The sequence below is a fragment of the Protomyctophum parallelum genome (genome assembly GCF_964188405.1).
Source record: "Protomyctophum parallelum genome assembly, chromosome: 3".
NCBI lineage: Eukaryota > Metazoa > Chordata > Actinopteri > Myctophiformes > Myctophidae > Protomyctophum > Protomyctophum parallelum.
In genome coordinates, this window is record NC_139698.1 from 44,620,758 (window position 1) to 44,638,314 (window position 17,557).

The 17,557-nt window shown below is 42.2% G+C and overlaps 1 protein-coding gene across 1 annotated transcript; it reads left to right on the top strand.

Moving 5' to 3' along the window:
- Window positions 1–3,608: 3,608 nt before the first annotated feature.
- Window positions 3,609–6,374, top strand: LOC310856702 (vitelline membrane outer layer protein 1 homolog; the record flags this gene model as incomplete). Its single annotated transcript, XM_083762173.1, has 4 exons — window positions 3,609–3,815; window positions 4,381–4,493; window positions 5,612–5,918; window positions 6,262–6,374. 4 exons carry the CDS (start codon window positions 3,609–3,611, stop codon window positions 6,262–6,264), a joined length of 630 nt encoding a protein of 209 aa, XP_083618299.1. The 3' UTR covers window positions 6,265–6,374.
- Window positions 6,375–17,557: the final 11,183 nt, after the last annotated feature.

A 17,557-nucleotide genomic window follows, 5' to 3' on the forward strand; every position in this document is an offset into this window, starting at 1 on the left:
CCTAGTTGGAAATAGTGCCCAAGAGAGGGGAGATCGCTGCAGCGTGAAACGCAGCAGCAGCAATTCACTTTTGTTGTATGGTGTTGCAGCATGAATTTTCAAGTAAAATGTGCCAACATTTGAAGTGTACATACTGTAAGTAAGGCCTTTAGGTGGATCGGAAGGAGAAGGAGATGTCCCTACTGTGGGTCCTCTCTGCACTTGTTTGCTCTACTCCAAAATGTCACAGTAAATTATACATCTACTGATGCACACACACTGACACAACATCAGTGTTGTAATCTGGAATCATTGGATGTTTCTGGGTCTTGCAACAGACACCCTCCTCCAGCTAGCAACCCGACCAAGGCTGATCAGACCCCGGTGTGTACAAGTGGCACTACAACCCCCACTGTGTGCGAGTTCAGAGACAGTCCTTCGTCTGACCAGAAGTGCAGAATTCTTCTGTGCGTTTGCCGCAGAACAGCACACCGAACAGATACCTCTGACGGTATCACTCGAGCAACCCCTTGTGGAACTCAAGGCCTCTTTGCAGGTTTTACCGCAGTCTATAGCTTTTGGGTTCCTCCTCACGGAAGAAGTGGTTTGGGCTGCCAACCATCTCCACCCCAGGTCACCGTCTCTCCGGCTAGCCTCTGTCTCTCCAACCATCTCCACCCCAGGTCACCATCTCTCCTCCAACCATCTCCACCCCAGGTCACTGTCTCTCCGGCTAGCCTCTGTCTCTCCATATGTGACTACACTCGTCGTGGTCGTCACACAGTCTGTTCCTGGTCACTGCATGGTACTCCCACTCCCATATTTCAGTAAATTAAACATCTACTGATCTATATCATCAAACATCTACACACACTTGGACACATCAGTGCTGTAATATAATCACATATAATACTTGGAAAATATCGGCTTGCTGGTGCCGTCTCAAGGCATAATGAACTAATAGTTATTCTAAAAACAAGACAGAGCAGTGATTTTATCCATTAGGTTTGTTATGCACAAAGACATTTAATTGCTCATTGTGCTTGGAATCCAACATTATCTTTTCATGTTTCATGGCTTTAGTTCACTGAACAGTAATTTAAGCAACAATATTGTGTTGCAGTGTCTCTGAATGTATTTTCCGTTCACTCCATCTGCTAAAAACAGATGCTAGAAATGCACAAAGCAATGAAACAAGCTTTGCAGAGTGGCCACTTTAGGTACAACCATTCACCTCCAAACGAGTTTCAGTTACATTTCCACGAACTGTAACTGAAACCCACAGGAACGCACCCAGGGTGCCGGCCCGATTCCGGCAAGCCGCCCCGCGTTCAAAACTGTACTGTACCCTCTACTGTATTGTACTGTCACTGTACTGTACTGTCACACCTGAAATCACCATATATACAGTTAATATGTGCGTGTGTGTTTGTGTGTGTTAGGTTGCGCACAGGTGGTGAAAAACAACCATGCTGTTTTCATGCTCATAGCCAGCCAGCCAGCCAGCTACCCACACGCATACTCACTTAAGGAAGTGGTTTGCACCACTTAAAAAGGTGACTGGATGATGACACCTGCCTGCTACTCAATAGGTGTGTACCTAATAAGATGGCCATAGAATCTGGTTGGTTGATCATAGATGATCAACTTTCTTCAGAAAGAGATCTTTTTGCAATAAACCTCCAGCTACAAAACAGAAGTACTCCACTAGCTAATTCTCACTGTTCAATGCCCATACAGTATTTATCACACAGCATTTGTCAATTATTTGACAAAGGGTTAGTAATGTTAAGGACGTTTTACAATTTCCACTTTCTTACTACCACCAGCCTTTCCAGTATGTAAAATTGAACATAGTGTGTAAGTGAATTCAAAGCTACTACTCACAAACACTTTTACATGTTTGAGTAGCAAGAGTAAATGACAGAAATCTGACAGAAGTCTGTGTCACTTTAAATTCAACATTTGTGTATGTTTTCACTTTACTTTGTTAAAATCTAAAGGATTGTCCAATTACATATGAATTGTATGTAACAATAGTAGAGCAACAATAGTATATAATATTTTCTCATTCAAGTAAATCACTAAATAAATCAATGCATTCTTGACTGTGCATAATATTCATTTGTTGACAAATGTAGGTCAGGGTGTTGTTGAGGAGACATAAATAGCAGCGTGGTAAGGCGCAGCATAGTGTGCGTTTCATTTTGTCATCCATGCAGCCACTGACCCAGCCTGGTACGGTATATGAACCTGACCCAGCCTGGTACGGTATATGAACCTGACCCAGCCTGGTACGGTATATGAACCTGACCCAGCCTGGTACGGTATATGAACCTGACCCAGCCTGGTACGGTATATGAACCTGACCCAGCCTGGTACGGTATATGAACCTGACCCAGCCTGGTACGGTATATGAACCTGACCCAGCCTGGTACGGTATATGAACCTGACCCAGCCTGGTAAGGTATATGAACCTGGAAAGTTGAGAACATGAACAGTGCTCACATCTGGTCAAATGGATATTATACAACCTCACAGAACCCTACCTTTCACTTGTAAACAGTCTCTCCTTTACACACTTGTGTTTGAGAAGACATAAATAGCAACGTGGGAAGGTAGCATACTGTTTGTGTCTTTATCTCCACCAGGCTGAGGATGTAGGAGGGGCCTATTTACATATTGAGGGGTCTCTAAACAACGGCAAAACGGATTTCACTAGACCCACAGGGGGTGCCACAAATGTGACGAAATGTTACTATTTTTTGCAGTTGCAGACACATGATTCTTCCACCAAATTGGTACACATGATTTGTGACGACGAGTGTCGATCAACGTTTTGATATTCCATAATGTTTGCCAGTAATGGCTTTTAGAATTAGTGGGAGGTTGAATCATATGTCCTACAAACCCAGCAGCTTCCTATTTGATGTTTGAGCCTTAAAGGGCTTCACCCCTTTTGCAACCAGATCTTATTTTAAAGGTATATTCAGTGATTTCACTTAATTCAAATATAATTTTTGTTTTGTTTTGGACACTGGGCTCACTTCCTTCCTGTTTAAAACTTGACCATTTGAGAATGAACTGTCATAATACAGAAAATACAATATCTGAAAGTAATGTATTACTTGAAAAGAAAGCCGATGGACATGCAAAAGGTAAAGGTGGTTGAACATTGGGCGCATTTTTCGGAAAACCGACGGAAAGACGCTGCTAAAAATCTGAAAATGCGTCCAGTGTGCAGGGAACTTTAATGACAGGAGCGTACGACAAAAAGGAAGGTCCAAATGAATGGATTTTTTTATATCAATGGTAAAAACGTTATTGTTCATGCAGTTGATATTTCGATCATAGACCTTCATCAGGACATTCTTTGATCTATGATACTGTATCTACTATTGATTGACTATTTAAACCACATGACAGTAGATTGCACTGCATTTGTATTTCAGAGATAGATTCCTCTCTTCAGCCAAGTAACACCTGTTTCTTCCCATGCCAGTCATGGACTCTGTAAATGATTCATTCAGATGCACACTGAGACCTCGTTGGAGCATTTTGAAAAGCTATAAGAACCCTCTCTTTACTTCTCTGAAGTGCTCTCAAGCGTGAGACTCACCGCTATCAATATGGCCATCCTGCTCCACGCCGCACTGGTCCTGCTGGCTGTATCTACTACGATATGTGACAAGTCCTTTTTGCAGCGTGCCGGGCAAGCATTCAGTGGTAGAGCCTATTCCTCTGTCCTAACTGTGAACAACGGAGAGAGATTTGGAAACTGGACCTGGCCAGAGATGTGTCCTGACCAGTTCTTTGCTGTTGGCTTCAGTATTAGGGTAAAGATCCCTTTGTGATTATCTATCTATCTATATATATAACTGTTCCTCCCTAATGCTTATTATAAAATGGCACCATTTCTGGCCAGTGTATCTTGTTTGGTTTCTATTTCAGCATGCTAACTTTCCAGGAAGAGAAGCTGCGGCTTTTTACCCATGATTTGAACCCTGCGGCTTATACAACGGTGCGGCTAATCTATGGATTTATACAGCTAACTTAATCTAAGGCTCTGAGCTAACGTAACGGCCACTAGGGGGCCACCTGCGGCTTATAGTCCGGTGCGGCTTGTATACGGGATTTTCCCTAAATTTGGCTGGTGCGGCTTATATTCAGGTGCGCCTTATAGTCCGAAAATTACGGTAGATGGAAATTTTTCATCTTATAATGAGCATTAGTGAGGTCCTTTAACATCAACACAAGCCATATTGTGCATGCATGTTCACCTGTGGATTCCTAAGTAAGTTTATGATTCCTAAATTGATTATTTTGTGTGTGTGTGTGTGTGTGTGTGTGTGTGTGTGTGTGTGTGTGTGTGTGTGTGTGTGTGTGTGTGTGTGGTTTCAGGTTGAATCTAACCAGTATGTTCTGGATGACACTGCTTTGAATGGAATCCGCCTCATCTGTGCTAAAGATTCAGACAGGAGTTTCCTCTACAGTATTGAGTCTCACACTGGATAGTAAGTTAAAGGCAGACCTTTGTTGGTCCTGCAGGGGAAATTCTGTTTCAGCTTCACCCAGCTGATAGCTGCTTGGATGATAATGATATGTGCTCGGGGAAGAGCAGTTTAGGGGTTAAGTGTCTTGCTCAGAGATAATTTGACACCTTCTGATTATCAGACTGCTTCTCTCTCTACCCACTAAGCTATGGACGCCCTTGAAAATATGATGACTTTTAAAACAAACAAAAAACTAAAATACAAACACACATGGATGCACCTGGGACGTATCCTCAGTGATGTATCCCAAGGTCATCGGGGTTTCGGGACTCCCAACATCATACCCCTCACTCAGGTGACCCAGCCGGCGTGATCAAGTCCCGACTTACGTCCCAGTAGCTACCCTCGATCAGTCCCATTAGGGAAAAACCATTTACAGAAACAAACGTTCACATCTGATCTATCTGGTCTATAGGCCTACTAATGGGGATTACTGCCAAATGGGACATGCATTTCATGAGCACTGTGTCAGTTAGGGCTGGGGTTTGTTACTAATTTCTTTTTTTATTCCTTGCAAGACCAAGGACTTTACAGGTTTTACTTCATTTTCTTTAGATAGGACAGGTACTAAACTCTAGTAGCCTATACACATCTTTCCCCATCTCTATCCTAAGCTTTCTGATTCTCTAGTAACTTGCTGGAAGCTTAGGATAGAGATGGGGAAAGATGTGCAACACATGGCTCCAGTTGGAATCAAACCAGGGATGTTAGTCGCAACCATATTATATTATGTGCGACTTTGGTGCTCTAAACAGTCATTCACCAGTGTGCCCTAAGAATTAGAACTTTTGACCACACCTCACAAGCCCAACTCATTATGGTGAGACATTTAATGATACGTAAAACAGCAGTTATGGCACTACTTTGAAATCTAAAAGCAACAGCAAGCTAAAGATTAGCAGCTTCTCATTTCGTTTCAAATGTAGATCAAATGGATCATTCTGCCAATAACTGCAAATTCAAGAACATGTTGAAAGTTTTTCCCCCTCCTTTCATATGTTTCCAACCCACTACATCTTCACTTGTTGTTATCCTCCATCTTAATCCACCATGACAACCCCTCCACCCCCATCCTCCAGCTTTGGTGAATGGTCCCATCCTCAGTATTGTCCAAGTGGCGTGCTGACCTCCTTCCAGCTGCGTGTGGAGCCTCACGCAGGTCTGTTCGGTGACGACACGGCCGCCAACAACATCAAGTTCCGCTGCAGCACTAACCCCACCTTGGAAGGGCCTGGCATGGACTTCGGCGAGTACGGCTATTGGAGCCAGGAGTGTTCACAGGGGGGAATCTGTGGCATCGAAACCAAGATGGAAGAGTTCCAGTATGGCCTGGACGACTCCAGCCTCAACGATGTGCGCTTCAACTGCTGCACCAGCTCTCAGCAGGTGAGACACAGGTTTTGAATAACATTTGGCTGAAATTGCATCACATGATGACTATACTATACTATACTATACTATACTATACTATATGAACAGCCTGTGTGTAAACTCTGAGTGTACAGATGTCTGTACATAAAGTGACGCTTGGAATGTAAATGGTTTTGTTATTTATATTGGAAGATTTATCAAATGTCACTTAAAGTCTGATAAAATGGGGAAGTATTTGAGCAAGTGAGCATGTTTTAAAATTGAAATTGGATAACGTTTTCAATGTAAAATATAATACATTTGCCTTTCTAGACCTTCAAATTAACTTAGCACCATCCTGTTATTTAATTATTCACAGTAATCAGTTGTGGCACTTCACTGTGGTGGAAACTGATCATCAACTGATCATCAACCTGGCAAATCAACATGCTCTGGACCAATCAGAGTAGGCTACTCAACTCAACCACTCTCCTCCACTTTCAGAACTTGCAAAATAAAAGTGTTGACGTCGACTGTAACTGTCTCAGTGTTTGATCAGAACTGTAGGGGTTAGTTCTAATGAAATGTTCCTGTGTTGAACAGGGGCACAGTGTGTTCCTATTTGTACCAAAATATTGGTACATTATTAATAAATGTTATGTGCAGGCATTTTGTTCCCAGCAATAGAATTTTCAAATTACCAACCTCTTAAAGCAAAATAAAATTAAGTTCAAACAATGCCACTTTGGATACGAGTGGGCACCTAAACATGTGGGAACCTCAAGTTAAAATCGGCTATTCCAAGCACAAAGAATAAATGTGCCATGGAAATCATGTAAAGTAAGTAATAGTATGCATGATTGCATGCATTTTAGCCTATATCATTATCAGACCTAAATTTACCATTCAACTTCTTCATGCCCAAAAACAGTTTTGAATTGTAGAAATGTTTATGCCTTACATTTAATTAAGTATGATTAAATGTGTTTTCATAAAGTAAAATATACAATAAATACAAAATAATAATGTTGCCCAGAGATCTCAGGTGCCCACTCTTCCGATTCAAACACTCATCTGAAGAGACCCTCTTTGGATCATTAAATCATATTCCTGTTCAACATCAGAGAAGTAGCATGCATGTTTTCACCTACTTAATGAACCAATAAGCTCACAGCAATGTCATAATAAATGTAAGCACAGAAATGGGAGATGCTGACACAGGCACTTTCCCTCCTCCTGGAACCAAGGTAATTAAGAAATGACAAGAGAGGGGGTATTAATTAATTTGCAGTTTAGGGCCTGGTGAAGGTTGATAAGGCAGCGACTGGCACATACATACTGAGGTAATTGTGTTAATTAATCGGTGAGTAGTTAATCTTCTAACGCAGTGTATATCTAAGGGGAGGAGAGGGGACTTGGAGACTTTATCAAACGTTACAGTAATGGGTTTCAGAAGATACTGTGAGTCAAGGCACCAGTGATTTAATTCACTCTATAGAGTGCCTCTGTTATATTATGGTCTGTTGCTGACCTCATATCTAAGTTCAAAGTATTGCTGTAGTTGGACTGCTGAAGTGCACATTGTTGGTATACTCGGAAAATAGAAGATAATCTCAATATAATGTTCAATAAAAAAAAGATTCCAAAGTAATGGGCTCTTGCATGATAAGATTGGTTTTATGTGTTTCTATGAAGATAACGAATGTGCAGCATAATGTAAAATATACTTCTCATCACGGCAGCAATATCTATCTAGTAGTAGCCTACACTCAACTGTCTTTCTTTTACTTCATGGCAGTCACTAGAGGGCAGTGCATTGCCAGAAGAGAAAGTTACGCCCCAATGCCAACCTCCTGGACATCTCCAAGATACAAAGTAAACCTGAGGTCATGAATACCAAACGAGTCGCCCCTTTACCAACTCGCCCCGGGCCTAAAAACAGCACGGTATTCCTAAAAGTAAATTATGCTTAGACGGTTAAACCTAACCTTATTCCTAACCTTAACCTCATTAATATTATGCCTAACCCTAATCTTATTTCTAACCTTATTCTCAGTAAAAACAAAATAAAGAATACAAGACCGAGCAGTCGGGGTGAGGTCGGCGGAAATAAAATCGAGGGGCGAGATGGTTTAGGGGCGACCGTACCTGATGCCGAGGTCACAGGGCCTTCTCAGTGGCCGTGTGGCCGCCCCCTCACTGTGGAACTGACTCCCAACTCACATCAGATCAGAGCTGTCCCCACCCTCACCAGATTTAAAACCACACTCAAAACCCACCTTTTTTAACTTGCATTCCATAGCTACGGTACATAAATCCCAACCCCCTTTGCCCAGCTTTGTCTGTTTGTGTGAACACAAACATGATGATTTGATTGGCTGAACACCCAATAGGGATGATTTGATTGGCTGAGAAAAGTACATATTGAGGATAAAAAGTAAGGGCAGAAAAGTGAAGGCCCCAAAAGCGGGGCCTTCACAGGCAACCACTGTTTTAAGCCTGGGTTGCCTGTACCGAACCAACGCAATATGCACTGTATTACACCTGTCTGCAGCTCTTTGCTTAGTATAGGAACCATACCTGTTGAAAAGTTGAATAGGCGTCCAGTCTCCTGTGTGTTACAGGCCTAAGAAGTAGAAGTCACCTGTGGGACACCGGACTGTTGGTGCTCGGAAGCACCCCGCACTTTAGTCCACCTCCTCTGACACAAATGATGAATGAACGTTTTAAGGCATTTATAGTTATTTTTGTTGTTTCTTTGGTTAATTGTTTATTTTAGGATTAGTTAGTTATTGAGTATTTTAGGATTAGGGTTTTAGCATTATAATAAAGATTGTGTTTTTACGGCCATATAGAGTGCCCATTGTCTTATAAATAAACAATCATTTTGATATTGTAACCCCCTACAAAAAACGTTTCCGCCTCAGTCCTTCCTGGTACTCCGAATTGCAATGCTCTTTTACCTGGTGAAAAACACGAACCTTGTGTGTACCTTAGTGATTAATATACAGAAAGGAGTTCTTGATCTCCATATCAATTCAGCAATATCCAGCATTGAGTTTTGCACCTTGCACTTTTAAACAGTGCGTCTGAATATATATATTAATGTGTTTCGCAAGAGTCAAACAAGCAAATTGATAAATGTGACTCATTTCTGGGCGGCGGTAGCTCAGGGGTAGAGTGCCTGGAGGGCAACCGCAAGGTTGCCAGTTCGAACCCGGGCTCCCCCCAGAGTTACGGTCGAAGTGTCCTTGAGCAAGACACTGAACCCCTAATTGCTCCCAATGTGCTAGTTGGTGCCTTGCATGGTTTCCGCTGCCATCGGTGTATGAATGTGTGTGTGAATGTAATGCACAATCTCTGTGAAGAGCCTTGGATAAAGGCGCTATAAAAAAAACAACAACATGGGTTATAGCCCATCGTTTTTTGAATTTTTGAAAAAAGAAATCTAACCTCGTTTTTCATCATTTTTGAACATAGGCTATGGCCCATACCGTACAGCATACTATAGCACGCTGTTTTTCATCATTTTTGAGGATTAAAAAAAAACAAAAAAAAAAACATGGGTTATAGCCCATCGTTTTTTGAAATTTAGATTTTTTTTTATCCTCGTTTTTTATCATTTTTGACCATGGGCTATGGCCCATACTGTACGGCATACTATAGCACGCCGTTTTTACCATCCCACTGAGCAATAGCTGGCTATTAGACGTGCGTCTAAAAATGCGATAAAAAACGTCTAAAAATAGACGTCTAAAACACGTCTATTTTTAGACGTGTTTTAGACGTCTATTTTTAGACTTGTTTTAGACGTTTATAAACAGAACATTCAGGGTTCAAGTTGAAGAACATTTTCACTGTCCATCTAAATTCTAAACGGCTGGTTAAATATAAGTTCTCGATTGTACCTTACATGCCAGTGTGGCTCAAAAGATAAATCTGAGGTTCGTAATCCAAAGGTTACTGGTTCAAAACTCAAACAAAACTAATACTCAACCAAAGCTGCAGTAATTTGAATTTTTCAAGGCTAGAATAGAAAATAAAAACTCAAAAGCACCAGGAGACATCTGCTGAATGCCCCAAGGTGCCTTGTGGGGCGGCAGTGGCTCAGGGGTAGAGTGCCTGGATGGCAACCGCAAGGTTGCCAGTTCAAACCCGGGCTCCCCCAGAGTTACTGTCGAAGTGTCCTTGAGCAAGACACTGAACCCCTAATTGCTCCCGATGTGCTAGTTGGTGCCTTGCATGGTTTCCGCTGCCATCGGTGTATATAGCGCCTTTATCCAAGGCGCTGTAAAGCGCCTTGGATAAAGGCGCTATATAAATGCACCATTTACCATTTATGTTAAATTGGACATTTTCATGGTAAAAGGTTAGCTGGACAGGGTTCTTTCAGACATAAACCCCAACCGTTACATCTCAGGGGGAGAGAGCACCGTCTCCCGATGGTCCTCCAGCACCTTGATGTCATGACATGGGACTTGAACCTGCCAACTGTCTGTAGCAGAGGCAACGGGTCAAGCACTCCACACCATTGAGCCAAGGCACCTTTGGGCAATCAGCAGATGTCTCCTGGTGCTTTTGAGTTTTTGTTTTTTATTCAAGCCTTGAAAAGTTCAAATTACTGCAGCATTGAGCTGTAGGAGGAACAGGACTTGAACATGGAATGTCTGTACTGAAAGCCTGATGATTAGACCACTGCACCATCAGTCAGACACTCTTAGGCAAAGTCTCCTGGTAATTTTGAAGTGATCTTTTGTGCGTTAGCCTTCAGTAAAGTTTAAATAACACAGAATCATATTAATCAGATGTTTCTTAGCGCTGTTGTTGAGGTCTTCTTTTGTATGATAGTGTAACAGCCGGGAATCGAACCCTGGTCTCCCACGTGGAAAGCCAACATCTTAACCACTACGACAATTAGAGTTTTGAGGTAGTCGGGCTGAGGCTGTGAGCCACTGCTAGAATAGCAGTAAATGAAGCTCAATAAATGGCATTAAACTTTAGGAAGAGTGGGATTTGAACATGAACTCTCTGTGCTGAATAGCCCCTACTACAGCATCACTCAGTACCATCTGCCTCTTTGTACTGTTGAAGCGATCTTTTGTATGTTAGCCTTCAGATAGTAAAGTTGAAAGAATCAAGAGTTGAACATAGACTCACGTTCATCAGAGTGTAACACCCAGGAATCTAACACAGGTCCCATGCACTGAAGGCCAACATCTTAACCACTAAGCCAAAGCAACTGTCTATGGCTCAGGGGAGATATGAGACTTTGGAGGTTATCAGGCTGAGGCTGTGAGCCTTCAGTTAATACACCTCTAAATGTTCAAATCCCTGTTCTCCTATAGCTTAATACTGGAGTGTTTCAACTTTACTAACTGAGGGCTAACACACACAATTACCAGGAGATGTTCACTGTGTGTCTGACTGATGGTGCAATGGTCTAATGATCAGTCTCTCTGTACGGACATTCTATGTTCAAGTCCCATTGCTCCTATATATAGCACAATGCTAATGTTTCTCATCCTCCGCAACACCCACGCTGTTTTTCATCATTTTTGAGGATTTGAAAAAAAAAGTGAAAAAATGGAAAAAAAACGATGGGTTATAGCCCATCGTTTTTTGAATTTTTGAAGAAAATAAAATATCCTCGTTTTTCATCATTTTTGACCATGGGCTATAGCCCATATCGTACGGCATACTATAGCACGCCGTTTTTACCATCCCACTGAGCAATAGCTGGCTATTAGACGTGCGTCTAAAAATGCGATAAAAAACGTCTAAAAATAGACGTCTAAAACACGTCTATTTTTAGACGTGTTTTAGACGTCTATTTTTAGACTTGTTTTAGACATTTATAAACAGAACATTCAGGGTTCAAGTTGAAGAACATTTTCACTGTCCATCTAAATTCTAAACGGCTGGTTAAATATAAGTTCTCGATTGTACCTTACATGCCAGTGTAGCTCAAAAGATAAATCTGAGGTTCGTAATCCGAAGGTTACTGGTTCAAAACTCAAACAAAACTAATTCTCAACCAAAGCTGCAGTAATTTGAATTTTTCAAGGCTAGAATAGAAAATAAAAACTCAAAAGCACCAGGAGACATCTGCTGAATGCCCCAAGGTGCCTTGTGGGGCGGCAGTGGCTCAGGGGTAGAGTGCCTGGATGGTAACCGTAAGGTTGCCAGTTCAAACCCGGGCTCCCCCAGAGTTACTGTCGAAGTGTCCTTGAGCAAGACACTGAACCCCTAATTGCTCCTGATGTGCTAGTTGGTGCCTTGCATGGTTTCCGCTGCCATCGGTGTATATAGCGCCTTTATCCAAGGCGCTGTAAAGCGCCTTGGATAAAGGCGCTATATAAATGCACCATTTACCATTTATGTTAAATTGGACATTTTCATGGTAAAAGGTTAGCTGGACAGGGTTCTTTCAGACATAAGACCCAACCGTTACATCTCAGGGGGAGAGAGCACCGTCTCCCGATGGTCCTCCAGCACCTTGATGTCATGACATGGGACTTGAACCTGCCAACTGTCTGTAGCAGAGGCAACGGGTCAAGCACTCCACACCATTGAGCCAAGGCACCTTTGGGCAATCAGCAGATGTCTCCTGGTGCTTTTGAGTTTTTGTTTTTTATTCAAGCCTTGAAAAGTTCAAATTACTGCAGCATTGAGCTGTAGGAGGAACAGGACTTGAACATGGAATGTCTGTACTGAAAGCCTGATGATTAGACCACTGCACCATCAGTCAGACACTCTTAGGCAAAGTCTCCTGGTAATTTTGAAGTGATCTTTTGTGCGTTAGCCTTCAGTAAAGTTTAAATAACACAGAATCATATTAATCAGATGTTTCTTAGCGCTGTTGTTGAGATCTTCTTTTGTATGATAGTGTAACAGCCGGGAATCGAACCCTGGTCTCCCACGTGGAAAGCCAACATCTTAACCACTACGACAATTAGAGTTTTGAGGTAGTCGGGCTGAGGCTGTGAGCCACTGCTAGAATAGCAGTAAATGAAGCTCAATAAATGGCATTAAACTTTAGGAAGAGTGGGATTTGAACATGAACTCTCTGTGCTGAATAGCCCCTACTACAGCATCACTCAGTACCATCTGCCTCTTTGTACTGTTGAAGCGATCTTTTGTATGTTAGCCTTCAGATAGTAAAGTTGAAAGAATCAAGAGTTGAACATAGACTCACGTTCATCAGAGTGTAACACCCAGGAATCTAACACAGGTCCCATGCACTGAAGGCCAACATCTTAACCACTAAGCCAAAGCAACTGTCTATGGCTCAGGGGAGATATGAGACTTTGGAGGTTATCAGGCTGAGGCTGTGAGCCTTCAGTTAATACACCTCTAAATGTTCAAATCCCTGTTCTCCTATAGCTTAATACTGGAGTGTTTCAACTTTACTAACTGAGGGCTAACACACACAATTACCAGGAGATGTTCACTGTGTGTCTGACTGATGGTGCAATGGTCTAATGATCAGTCTCTCTGTACGGACATTCTATGTTCAAGTCCCATTGCTCCTATATATAGCACAATGCTAATGTTTCTCATCCTCCGCAACACCCACGCTGTTTTTCATCATTTTTGAGGATTTGAAAAAAAAAGTGAAAAAATGGAAAAAAAACGATGGGTTATAGCCCATCGTTTTTTGAATTTTTGAAGAAAATAAAATATCCTCGTTTTTCATCATTTTTGACCATGGGCTATAGCCCATATCGTACGGCATACTATAGCACGCCGTTTTTACCATCCCACTGAGCAATAGCTGGCTATTAGACGTGCGTCTAAAAATGCGATAAAAAACGTCTAAAAATAGACGTCTAAAACACGTCTATTTTTAGACGTGTTTTAGACGTCTATTTTTAGACTTGTTTTAGACATTTATAAACAGAACATTCAGGGTTCAAGTTGAAGAACATTTTCACTGTCCATCTAAATTCTAAACGGCTGGTTAAATATAAGTTCTCGATTGTACCTTACATGCCAGTGTAGCTCAAAAGATAAATCTGAGGTTCGTAATCCGAAGGTTACTGGTTCAAAACTCAAACAAAACTAATTCTCAACCAAAGCTGCAGTAATTTGAATTTTTCAAGGCTAGAATAGAAAATAAAAACTCAAAAGCACCAGGAGACATCTGCTGAATGCCCCAAGGTGCCTTGTGGGGCGGCAGTGGCTCAGGGGTAGAGTGCCTGGATGGTAACCGTAAGGTTGCCAGTTCAAACCCGGGCTCCCCCAGAGTTACTGTCGAAGTGTCCTTGAGCAAGACACTGAACCCCTAATTGCTCCTGATGTGCTAGTTGGTGCCTTGCATGGTTTCCGCTGCCATCGGTGTATATAGCGCCTTTATCCAAGGCGCTGTAAAGCGCCTTGGATAAAGGCGCTATACAGCGCCTTGGATAAAGGCGCTATATAAATGCACCATTTACCATTTATGTTAAATTGGACATTTTCATGGTAAAAGGTTAGCTGGACAGGGTTCTTTCAGACATAAGACCCAACCGTTACATCTCAGGGGGAGAGAGCACCGTCTCCCGATGGTCCTCCAGCACCTTGATGTCATGACATGGGACTTGAACCTGCCAACTGTCTGTAGCAGAGGCAACGGGTCAAGCACTCCACACCATTGAGCCAAGGCACCTTTGGGCAATCGGCAGATGTCTCCTGGTGCTTTTGAGTTTTTGTTTTTTATTCAAGCCTTGAAAAGTTCAAATTACTGCAGCATTGAGCTGTAGGAGGAACAGGACTTGAACATGGAATGTCTGTACTGAAAGCCTGATGATTAGACCACTGCACCATCAGTCAGACACTCTTAGGCAAAGTCTCCTGGTAATTTTGAAGTGATCTTTTGTGCGTTAGCCTTCAGTAAAGTTTAAATAACACAGAATCATATTAATCAGATGTTTCTTAGCGCTGTTGTTGAGATCTTCTTTTGTATGATAGTGTAACAGCCGGGAATCGAACCCTGGTCTCCCACGTGGAAAGCCAACATCTTAACCACTACGACAATTAGAGTTTTGAGGTAGTCGGGCTGAGGCTGTGAGCCACTGCTAGAATAGCAGTAAATGAAGCTCAATAAATGGCATTAAACTTTAGGAAGAGTGGGATTTGAACATGAACTCTCTGTGCTGAATAGCCCCTACTACAGCATCACTCAGTACCATCTGCCTCTTTGTACTGTTGAAGCGATCTTTTGTATGTTAGCCTTCAGATAGTAAAGTTGAAAGAATCAAGAGTTGAACATAGACTCACGTTCATCAGAGTGTAACACCCAGGAATCTAACACAGGTCCCATGCACTGAAGGCCAACATCTTAACCACTAAGCCAAAGCAACTGTCTATGGCTCAGGGGAGATATGAGACTTTGGAGGTTATCAGGCTGAGGCTGTGAGCCTTCAGTTAATACACCTCTAAATGTTCAAATCCCTGTTCTCCTATAGCTTAATACTGGAGTGTTTCAACTTTACTAACTGAGGGCTAACACACACAATTACCAGGAGATGTTCACTGTGTGTCTGACTGATGGTGCAATGGTCTAATGATCAGTCTCTCTGTACGGACATTCTATGTTCAAGTCCCATTGCTCCTATATATAGCACAATGCTAATGTTTCTCATCCTCCGCAACACCCACGCTGTTTTTCATCATTTTTGAGGATTTGAAAAAAAAAGTGAAAAAATGGAAAAAAAACGATGGGTTATAGCCCATCGTTTTTTGAATTTTTGAAGAAAATAAAATATCCTCGTTTTTCATCATTTTTGACCATGGGCTATAGCCCATATCGTACGGCATACTATAGCACGCCGTTTTTACCATCCCACTGAGCAATAGCTGGCTATTAGACGTGCGTCTAAAAATGCGATAAAAAACGTCTAAAAATAGACGTCTAAAACACGTCTATTTTTAGACGTGTTTTAGACGTCTATTTTTAGACTTGTTTTAGACATTTATAAACAGAACATTCAGGGTTCAAGTTGAAGAACATTTTCACTGTCCATCTAAATTCTAAACGGCTGGTTAAATATAAGTTCTCGATTGTACCTTACATGCCAGTGTAGCTCAAAAGATAAATCTGAGGTTCGTAATCCGAAGGTTACTGGTTCAAAACTCAAACAAAACTAATTCTCAACCAAAGCTGCAGTAATTTGAATTTTTCAAGGCTAGAATAGAAAATAAAAACTCAAAAGCACCAGGAGACATCTGCTGAATGCCCCAAGGTGCCTTGTGGGGCGGCAGTGGCTCAGGGGTAGAGTGCCTGGATGGTAACCGTAAGGTTGCCAGTTCAAACCCGGGCTCCCCCAGAGTTACTGTCGAAGTGTCCTTGAGCAAGACACTGAACCCCTAATTGCTCCTGATGTGCTAGTTGGTGCCTTGCATGGTTTCCGCTGCCATCGGTGTATATAGCGCCTTTATCCAAGGCGCTGTAAAGCGCCTTGGATAAAGGCGCTATATAAATGCACCATTTACCATTTATGTTAAATTGGACATTTTCATGGTAAAAGGTTAGCTGGACAGGGTTCTTTCAGACATAAGACCCAACCGTTACATCTCAGGGGGAGAGAGCACCGTCTCCCGATGGTCCTCCAGCACCTTGATGTCATGACATGGGACTTGAACCTGCCAACTGTCTGTAGCAGAGGCAACGGGTCAAGCACTCCACACCATTGAGCCAAGGCACCTTTGGGCAATCGGCAGATGTCTCCTGGTGCTTTTGAGTTTTTGTTTTTTATTCAAGCCTTGAAAAGTTCAAATTACTGCAGCATTGAGCTGTAGGAGGAACAGGACTTGAACATGGAATGTCTGTACTGAAAGCCTGATGATTAGACCACTGCACCATCAGTCAGACACTCTTAGGCAAAGTCTCCTGGTAATTTTGAAGTGATCTTTTGTGCGTTAGCCTTCAGTAAAGTTTAAATAACACAGAATCATATTAATCAGATGTTTCTTAGCGCTGTTGTTGAGGTCTTCTTTTGTATGATAGTGTAACAGCCGGGAATCGAACCCTGGTCTCCCACGTGGAAAGCCAACATCTTAACCACTACGACAATTAGAGTTTTGAGGTAGTCGGGCTGAGGCTGTGAGCCACTGCTAGAATAGCAGTAAATGAAGCTCAATAAATGGCATTAAACTTTAGGAAGAGTGGGATTTGAACATGAACTCTCTGTGCTGAATAGCCCCTACTACAGCATCACTCAGTACCATCTGCCTCTTTGTACTGTTGAAGCGATCTTTTGTATGTTAGCCTTCAGATAGTAAAGTTGAAAGAATCAAGAGTTGAACATAGACTCACGTTCATCAGAGTGTAACACCCAGGAATCTAACACAGGTCCCATGCACTGAAGGCCAACATCTTAACCACTAAGCCAAAGCAACTGTCTATGGCTCAGGGGAGATATGAGACTTTGGAGGTTATCAGGCTGAGGCTGTGAGCCTTCAGTTAATACACCTCTAAATGTTCAAATCCCTGTTCTCCTATAGCTTAATACTGGAGTGTTTCAACTTTACTAACTGAGGGCTAACACACACAATTACCAGGAGATGTTCACTGTGTGTCTGACTGATGGTGCAATGGTCTAATGATCAGTCTCTCTGTACGGACATTCTATGTTCAAGTCCCATTGCTCCTATATATAGCACAATGCTAATGTTTCTCATCCTCCGCAACACCC